The 9749-nt window shown below is 43.0% G+C and overlaps 1 protein-coding gene across 1 annotated transcript in view; it reads right to left on the minus strand.

The window, feature by feature from the left end:
* Positions 1-6598, minus strand: part of Sgk1 (serum/glucocorticoid regulated kinase 1) — a 128455-nt gene extending 121857 nt beyond the window's left edge. Inside the window, exon 1 of the mRNA XM_004874826.4 lies at positions 6003-6598. Coding sequence (XP_004874883.1) covers positions 6003-6071 — 69 coding nt within the window. The 5' untranslated portion in view covers positions 6072-6598. The remainder of the gene's footprint in view (positions 1-6002) is intronic.
* Positions 6599-9749: the final 3151 nt, after the last annotated feature.

The following is a 9749-nucleotide window of genomic DNA, read 5'->3' on the forward strand; positions in this document are numbered from 1 at the left end:
AGTCCTGTTTTCCTTCTTATTTCATTCATTCATTTTATGTGTCCTTTCATTCAACAAGTGTGCCTAAGTGGAGGCTATTCCGCACCAGGTAACCAGTTCTCTGTCCTTAGGGACCTGCCTGCCCCGTGGGAGCTACAGGTGAGTAAACAGTGCAGGTGATGGCTGTGTGCTGTGGTGGGGGAGCATGCTCAGATGAGGCTTGGGAAGAGCTCAGAAATTAGCTACTTGTGGAGAAAGTATAGAAGCCACTGGAGTCCATGCCACAGTTTCAGGATATATGATTAAATCTATCCTGCAGAAATCTAAGACAGTCTTCTGATTTGTTGAAAGTATTTGTACTGCCCTTACTTGAGAAACACACCTCTTCTGCCTGGGATGTAGCTTAGTGGTGCCGAACCTGCCTGGCAAGTGCAAGATCCTGAGTTTGATCCCCAGTACCAGAAAAAAAAGAAAGAAAAAGAAAAGGCAAACATGCTTCTCCACAGTTATGAGAGGAAAACGAAATCTCTGAATGGAGGTTCAGAGTTGGGTGGGGGAAGCTGGCCCTACAGCAGTCCTGGGGTCCCAGCAGGGTACACTCCAGAGGTGCACAGGGCGATGGATGGGGCAAGGCTGACCATCTGATTTTGAATTGTGGCTACACCTCTTCCTAGTTCTGCCTTCAAGTACCTCATCCTCCAGACCCTTGGTTTCCTTGACTGAAATGGGCCATATGAGGGTCATGAAATGCTTTGAACAATGTGTGACCCTTAGTAAGTGCTTAATGTTATCCCTTGAGAAGGTTTTGTGGGTTTCCCATAAGAAAAGTAGTTTTGGAGCCAGGGATTTAGCTCAGTGGTTCCACCACCTGCCTCACAAGCGAAAGGACCCAAGTTCGATCCCTGGTATCCACACCCCACCCCCCAAAAAGGAGCTTTGTTATTTTTGTTTTGATACAGGGTCTCGCTACATAGTTCAGGCTGGCCTTGAATTCACTGTGTAGCCCAGAATGGACACATACTCCTGCAGCAATCATCCTGCCTCAGCCTCCTAAGTGTTGGGATTACAGGAATGCTATTTATGAAATAGTGCTAAAGAATAACCACTTTAGATCTGGGTGTGGTGGCACACACCTGTAATACCAGCTCTCTGGAAGCCTAAAACAGGAGGACTGCAAGTCGAAGTCAGCCAGGACTACACAGAAAGGCCCTGTCTCAAACAAACAAAGAAACAAACAAAGAAACAAACAAACTTCAGAGGGAGCAGATTTAATTTCTCAGCTTTGCTGGAGTCAACACCTTAAACCAGTTGAAATCTTTTTCTCTGTTCCCTTTTCTCATCATTGTGTAGAGAAAGAAGGGAGCCAGGGCAGTCACAGCTTTCCACTAACCCTCTCCTTGGATTGTTTGGTGTCACAAGGAGGCAGGATGGATAGTGGCTAAGGAAATGGATTTGGATCCCAATCCTGCTCCTGCCACTCACTAGCTATATGACAGGTCTACTTCCTTAACCCCAGTACACCTTCCTCTTCTGTGAAATCCAGGTAATAACAGTACCTACCATACATTTTTTGTATGTGACAATTTAAATGTGTAGTATACTTAGAGCTCATAGAACAGTGCCCAGGAATATCAGTACCGTGTAGGAGATAGTTATTATAAAAGTGATTGTTATTAAGGAGCAAAGCAAAGAATTGTTCAAATGCATAATAATGAACATCAAATCAAGACAGTGTCTTGTTGGCTGAGGATGTAGTTCAGCAGCCCCTCACCTGCCTGGCAAGTGCAAGGTCCTGAGTTTAATTCCTGGTACCAGGAAAAAAACAAAAACGAAAAAAAGACAGCATCTTGTCAAAGTTGGTAGTCTCTAGGTTGTTGGCTCTTCGAAGATAAACACTGCATTTTGTCCTTGCTCTATTTGCTGCTGGATAAATGGAAGAAGCATGATATGCTGGACTAGTCTAATGGCACAGTGAAGAGGAAAGCATTCTACACTTAAATGTGAACCCAGTCTTAGCTCCATTCTACTTGGAGTAGGTGATTCATTTCCCAGGCACGGGTTTTGTCATCTTTAAACAGGGCAGTCAATGAGAAGACTTCTCAGATTCATTCTGAATCAAATTCTCCATGGCTAAAGGTAATGTAATCATGACCATAGAAGTCTTTTTTCACATACCTAGTGTGTTTCCAAAAAGGATTATCCAGTTCAAAACAATGTGGTTTGCTTGTGTTTTCTAAGTCATTATGTAAGCATCTGAGCCATGAACAAATCTTTAAATCCATGAAAAAGGATTACCTTTAGCAGGATTGATAACTTTTAAACCTCTTGGGATGTCAGAATAAAACTGATAAGGACATTTCTTTCATTTATTTTAAGTGAATTTTTGGCAACTTTGAAAAATTAAACAAGCCTGGCATAGTGGCATGTGGCTGTAATGCCGGCATGTTGGGAGACAGACAGGAGGATGGAAAATTTCAGCTCAGCCTGAGAAACTTAGCAATTTAGACCCTGTCTTTAAAACAAAAAAATTTTTTTAAAGGCCTGAGGATGTAGATCAGTGCTTAGGCTCAGGGTTTAATTTACATTACAGAAAAAAAAAGGATAAAACATAACCATTCTATGCTAAATCATCATTAACAAATAGAGAATGAAAATAGAACTTTTATCTACTTTAGCCTAGCAATTCTCAGCTAAATGAAATTAAGCTGATTTAGTTGATCTTTTAAAATGCAAGGCTGTGTAAAAGGCCTAGGTCTGGAGGATTTGGGGGAAGCACGACTATTGGGACTGCCTTTGGTCCTTGGATGTTCCTAGCTGCAGGCTGTGACACTGCCTCCACTTCGGGCTGTGAGAGGTGGCTGGGGAAGCTTGGGCCCTTTATAGGGTTTATACACTGGGTAGTGCATACAGATTGCATTTGGGGGAAAAAAATCATCTGTGGAGGAAAAAAAGGAAAGGAGGAGAGAAAGGTAGTTTGAAATCAAAATATCTGGATTAAGAATACCAGACCTGGCTTTGAGTGGAACACATGAAATTTTATCTTGGCTACTTTTTAGGTACGTGACTTTGGACTAGTTGTTTAATCTCGCTGAACTGTGCTTCATGCATTTAATTTAATTTAATGCATTTCTTACTTTACAGGTCTATGATGAGGATTGATGAGCTCATGCATGGGAATTCCTTACCCACAGTGCCAGAAACACAGCACTGACAGGATGGACAGAGGGGCTGCATCTCTTCCCCAGCCCCTTAGGCTGCTTCAGGGTATGTGAGGGGCAGAGGAAGCACCCTTTTGGCCTTTTGCAATCAAAATTTGGATCCCACTCTCATTCTTTTTAGTGAGCCCTAAAAAACCAAGATCTATTCATGATTCCATGTGAGCACTGGACAAAGGTTCACTTTGTAAGACCAGCTAGGTTAAAACTAATATATGCAGAAATGTGTGGAACTTCAACAATAGCATATAGGAAAATGGACTATTCTTGGCCTTAAAGGCCAAGATGAATGTATGTGAATGTACATATACATGAATGTATATGTAAAATATATACAGTAGGCCTTTTAAAAAGGATCTGGAAAGGATGAACACAAATATGATAACATTTACCTCTGGGAAGGGGAGGAAGGTAGAAGAAGAGGTAGGGTAAACTTCAGTGTTGTTTTGATGCTTTACATATTTAGTTGTATATTTTAAAAAGCAAAAAGCAAACAAACAACAACCAAAATGTCAAAGTTAAATCATAGTGCAAACTGCAATGAACATTTATTTAGAATATAGAAAAAAAAACAACCCTCAAATGTGGAATAAAACAAAGCAGACAAAAAAAATCAAGGAATGTCTCCCCGGGGCCGTCAATGACTTGGTACAAAGTCATATTCTCCTTAGCCAGCTGTCCTGGAGGAGTAAAGACAGCAGAGGGCCAAAAGGAATTGCTGATCTTACCTCCAGCAACTGGCAGACCCAGATTAGAAGGCAGGTGAAGTTGCTTGCTGGTTATCTTGAAGTAAACTCCTTTCTGCCTGGAAATACTCAGACACTACACCAGTACTCTGATTTGTTCTTGGCAAAATTCAGGGTCTTTGGAAGCACTAATTAAAAGTAAAATGTATTGGTAAATTATGCTTCTAAGCAAGATGAAACCAGATGGTAAATTAGTGTTTCTATAGTACATGTTCATGGCAAAGAAAATAAGAGATAACTTAAAAAAAAATTCCACATGAAAGCAACTTGGTTGATACCTGACTGAAAGAGTTCTAAACCATGGCCCCTGGAGCCTGGGCTGTAGCTCAGTGGCAGAGTGCTTCCATGCTTAAGGCCCTGGGTTCCAATCCCAGAATTGCAAAAATAAATAAAACACCCCAGTACCATCAAATAAATGAATTAAGATGTGCACAGTAGAGTGCCTGAGGCAGGAGGATCACTTCAGCCTAGGCATTAAGGAGATCAGTGTGGACACTATACCAAGGCCCTTTCTCAAAACTAACAGGAAAATTGAATTAACCCAAAAGAGTTGAGAGTGTAAGTACTGAATAAAGAGGTCATAGCATTTTTTTAATTAGGAAAATATTTATTTCTTCTTGGAAATTCGTCTTCACAAAGAGGCCCTTCCTTTGGAAAGAAATATTTTGGCCGCAAGGGAACTCTGAACACCATGGTGCTGCTCTGTGGAGTTGTACTGGCTTCCTGTCACCCAGCTTGCACTCTCTACTAGAGAGAGACCTCCCTGGCTTGGTATGGGCACTGCACAAGAGTTGGGTTTCTGTTGGTTTTAGTGGACCCAGGGCCTCTTGGGGAGATTTTCCTTGACTGACAGAGCACTCAGTCAGGTGCATGGGGGCCTCAGCTGGCCCTCTGGTTGGGCCTGACATGCTGTGGCTTTCTGGCCCGGGCTCCCAGTTTGCCCGTTTGGTGCAGGGAGGTCATCCAGCCCAGCCTTTAATTCAGTGTTCTGCTGGGGAGTTATGAAGGGCTGTGATTCTGGCAGGGCTCAGAAGGGACCTGAATGAAGGGAAGGAGGAATGAATGGAGAGAACCATTTGGATGAAAGTGCTCTAGGGTATTAAAAAGGATAGGGCAGCTGGGGGCTACAGGAAGCAGCTCTTGCTTAAATACACTCTCCATACGTCTGTCAGTCATCAGTCCTTTAACAATCATTCAGTTCTTACCCTCCACTTGGGTATAAGTTTGCAGAATTATAGACCACCAGTGTGGCCATTAACAGTGAACTGAGTTTATTGCAAAACACACACAAAAAGAAAAAAAGAAAGTCCATTTACAACCCCTGTAACATTTTTAACACCATGAATAGAAGAACAAGCAATATATATACATATACCTCTATATATACCTCTATATACCTATATATACACCTTGAATTGTTACTCAAATACACCCCCACTCTCTTAAAAAAAAGATACACTAAGCAAAGGAAAGATATATTAAGCAAGATTGAGGCGACTTGAAATACAGGATTAAAATGCTGGATTCCATCATTTCTGTGAAAGGTCACTCTAGTCCTTTGCTGTTTATACCACGGATAGACATAGCCAGTGACTGGCTGAATGGATCCCAGGAGCAGTGCTGCTCCTTGTCCTTTGGACTAACGAAGGTGAGGATGCAGAGAGAGAAGGAAAGGCGTGGAAAAGTTGAATCCTTCACAGGAGAGAGAGAGAGGGAGAGTCTCAATGAGCCAGACTCAGTTACTAGCCATAATTGTACTCAGGCCAGTTCTGCTGAAACTACCTGGTCGTCTTTGTGGTGGCTTCGATGGAGAAACCCCATTCCCAGCTCGCTCCCTCTCCAAGGCCTCTCAGCCCAGCCCCCTCCTCCCAGTGCAACTCTTCCCGGCCCCTCGCCCTCCACCCCGCCCCCACAGATTGCAGTCCTGGGCGGGAGCACTATTCCCTGGACCACTGCCCCCTAAAGGGCTGAGCAACCAAACCTCAGGCTCACCTCGGCAAGCATTCTAAAGCGTTTAAGAGAACCACAGAAAACAAAAGAAACAAACACAACCTGTCCTTACCCGCTTCTTAAAAAATTGGAAGGCTGAGCATTTCTTGACTGGAAATCCATTCATGTCTTTGTTTACCATCTTCCACAGTGGGGACTTGACAGTTATAGATCCAGGGTGGCACCCTCCTGGTTAGGGCATCTGTTTCCCCGTTTCTCTCCTCGAGACAGTGAATGAAGACCGAGCGGGATGGAGAAGCTGGCGGGGCTCAGTTCTTCACGCGCACATTCTGCAGCACCAGCTACTGCAGCAACCTCTCCTCACTTTCAGTTGCCCCCGGTAGTAGCTTTTCTCTCTCCATCCTCGCTCCGAAACGTACGCATCACTGCCCCAGGGGCCGGGGGACAGGACGCCGAGTCTCCGGGGAGATGCTCCCGCTGGCCCGGGGGGACAAGGTCCCCTCCCCGCCTCCAGCCACCTCGCTGCCTGGCCGGCGCCTCTCCAGGTGATGCGCTTCTGGAGGCTGCCCGGGAAGGGAGCTGTTTTTGATTGTGCAAGTTCCAGTGGGAGCTGTAGTTAAGCAGTTGAGAGAAGGAGTAAGAAAGAACAGAAGCCAGAGGGAGGAAGGGAGGGAGAGCCGCGCCGCGCCGGAAAGGCAGAGGGAGAGAGAAAGCAGCGAGGCTGGAGGAAGCAAGGATTCATGCATATCTGATCAGGAGCAGGGGATGGACAGAAGGCACCGGAGCGCGGGACGCACTGGACAGCCGTGGACTCCCTTGGCTGGGGCACTCGAATAGTGTTCTCTGTTTTCTCTGTCAGGACATTTAAATCAGAGTTTCGTCTGAAATGCGGACTCTTTATTCTGGTTGAAGTTCTTTTGATACCTGTTCCAGTGTAAAAGGCTCTCAACAGAAATGCAACCAAGTGTATTCCTGACCTGTGCAAAGGCGGAGAAAACCGAAATCGAGTGCAAACATAGGTATAACAGTGGGAGATCTTTTACCACTCAGACTCCTCTCCCTCACTGGTCATAACAAGACGAGCAATAGGGAAGGTGTGTGTGTCTTTCTTCACTAAAGAATCCTGGTAAGAATAGAAACACAGCGGATATATATGAAGTATTTTATGCAGAAATCCACAAAGCAGTATTACAGAACCCATTTAATGGAGCAGAAGTTCTGGTGAATAAGAGACCTATTTTTACTTCCTATCAAGTGAAAATTTATCCCCCAATCTTAATAGTGGTATCCTTTCCACATTAAATTCATGTAAGAAAACCAATGTTGTGCTTTATTTTTCCATTTTTGCTCCTTATTGTTGATATTTTACAGGCATTTAAAAAATAGAGTTCACAGCTAAGTGGAGAAAGCAAAGAAAATAAACTTTGCATCTGATGGGCACAGCTATGACATCTGCATGTGGCTTTCTGCCAGTCACCTGACCTCACTGTGCCTTTCAGATGCTGCCTCATCCATAAAATGGAGGCGACCACTCATTCTTTCACTCCCTCATTCATTTATCCTGTCATTTACTTGTTTGCTGTTTCATCCCATTAATCCATCCAATCTGGACGTAGCAGGTGTCCCTAGGATACGAGGGAATATAATCAATAAGTAAGGGAAAGGCACTGTGTCGGTGTGATGCAACTAACAGTCACCTTGATAAAACAAGCTTAATATTGTTCAACTATTTTTGTGGCAGTGTTGGGAAAGAACAGAAACATGCCAGTTACTTCGGAGACGAGTTGCACTGGTTTCATTAAAGCAGAGTATGAATCTCTACTGTTGGGGCAAGTTTTGGGGAAATAACAGTGAAATCTTGTTAGCTAAATACCTTCAGTTTTCCAAAAGGAAACTGCCATACAACCAAATGGTATGATAACTGAGAGAAAACAAACTATTTGTTTTGGAGAGTTGGAGTAAGTTGTCTAAGACACAAGACTATATTATGTTATCTACAGCACTGCTAAATTTTATGGTTCTTCTAGAGTTCATTTAAAATTGTACTAGTTCAAAGGGAATTATTTTGGGATGATAAAAATGTCCTCTACCGTGATTATGGTGCCATTTACAAGACTGTGTATTTGTCAAAACTCAAGACACTTCATATATGAAAAGGCAAGATTTTTGTTGCATGTAAACTATACAATGGATCTCAGTAAAAGCAATGGTGATCTGGGTATGGTAGCACAGGCCTGTCATCCCAGCACTCTGGGAAGCTGAGGCAGGAGGATCACAAGTTTGCGCCCAGTTTGAGCAACTTAGGCACTTTAGAGAGATCCTGTCTCAAAATAAAAAGTAAGAAAGGGCTGAGGATGTACTTCAGGGTGAAGGCCCTGGGTTCAATCTCCAGGACCTTTAAAAAAATCTTCTAACAAACAAACAGAACTGTGGTATTACTCAAGTTCTTGTCCCTTTCCCAAAAGTATGTTAATAGATTCTACTGGATATGTAGGAGGGGCTCGCTAAGCAATCTGATAGAAAGGGGATCTGAGGTCTTTCTTTGATTCGTTTTTCTGGCATGCATACTGGTTTTCGGTAGACTGTATTCTTTCCTGGGTGAAGAGAGTACAGGTTATGGGGGAGGAGGTGAAGACAAAGCTAAGTGCTACCTCCTCCAACCCCCCACATGCCACCCCCAGATGATGCTACCGCTGTCACCCAGTCTATGCTAGAGACTATGAACATAACCGTCAGTAGTTCCTGTCACTAAGCAACTCTCAGCCTAGTAGAGAATCGCACATCTATCTATGCATGTGAACATAAAAGCTTTAGGTCCACACTGCCTGGAGGGAGGCACAGTGCAGAAAGGAAACTAGGAGGGCCTAGCTTTACCTTGAAGGGATGATTTTAGTGCACGGCCTGGAAAAATGAGCAGAGGTCAGCTAGATGAAGGAAGAGAAGCACAGAGCAAGGATTTTCAAGGAACAGGTAGAATCATCCATTATTTCAGACTGGATTTTGGTGAGTGCAACAACAGAGAAGTGTGTTAACTGTACTGTGAGTACTCAGGGGAAATCAAGACCCCTTTCACCTCACTCTGACCTCTATTTTCATAAATAGAGACCCAGAATGACTACTGTTTGCTAAGTATCTCCTTTGACAGGTCCATTGTGAATAACTTAGAAAGGAATGTAGGCTATTTCTTGTAATACAAAAGAAAACAACGCCTGGGTTCTCGCAACATCTGTTTATTGTTTCAATTTAATTAATGAATGTATTTACCCCTTTTACTCACTAAACACACTTATTCGCTTTTGTACACAGTGGAAGTGCCTGGCACTCAGTGAATGGTTTTCAAATGAATTAAATTAAAAAAATGAAAGCTAACATCAGTTACCCTGGCATGGGACTATTAGCAGGAATCATTAAATACCTCTGAGATTCTTAAACCATTATGTTAACTCCCATGATAGTCATGTCCTTAACATTTTTTCCTTTAGTGTCAATGACATTGTGACCTTGGAATAATACTTCTTTTCTTTTCATTTTATGTACAAGCCTAAGGTCAGAAACAATACTTTGAACCCCTGTTTGCTTTCTTGCAGTATAGCCCATCTTCCTCCCTCAAACACACAAACAAAAGGTAGGTAGGACTGATGAGCAGTGTATACCTGGCACAGAAAGAATTCTGTGTTGATTTAGAAGATCTTATTACTAACCTAATCGTATGATATGCAACAAGATCGCTCAGCATACTGAGCCTCAGTTTCTTCATCTATAGCATAAGGGAATTGTCAGTTCCAAATTATACAGTAAATCTATATTTTTATAAAGCAAGAGACACGTACTACTGTAGTACTTTTTAGAAAGTCTATCT

This window comes from Heterocephalus glaber, unplaced genomic scaffold (genome assembly GCF_053883595.1).
Source record: "Heterocephalus glaber isolate CG9 unplaced genomic scaffold, H.glaber_assembly_v1.0 deba00001550, whole genome shotgun sequence".
NCBI classification, from domain to species: domain Eukaryota; kingdom Metazoa; phylum Chordata; class Mammalia; order Rodentia; family Bathyergidae; genus Heterocephalus; species Heterocephalus glaber.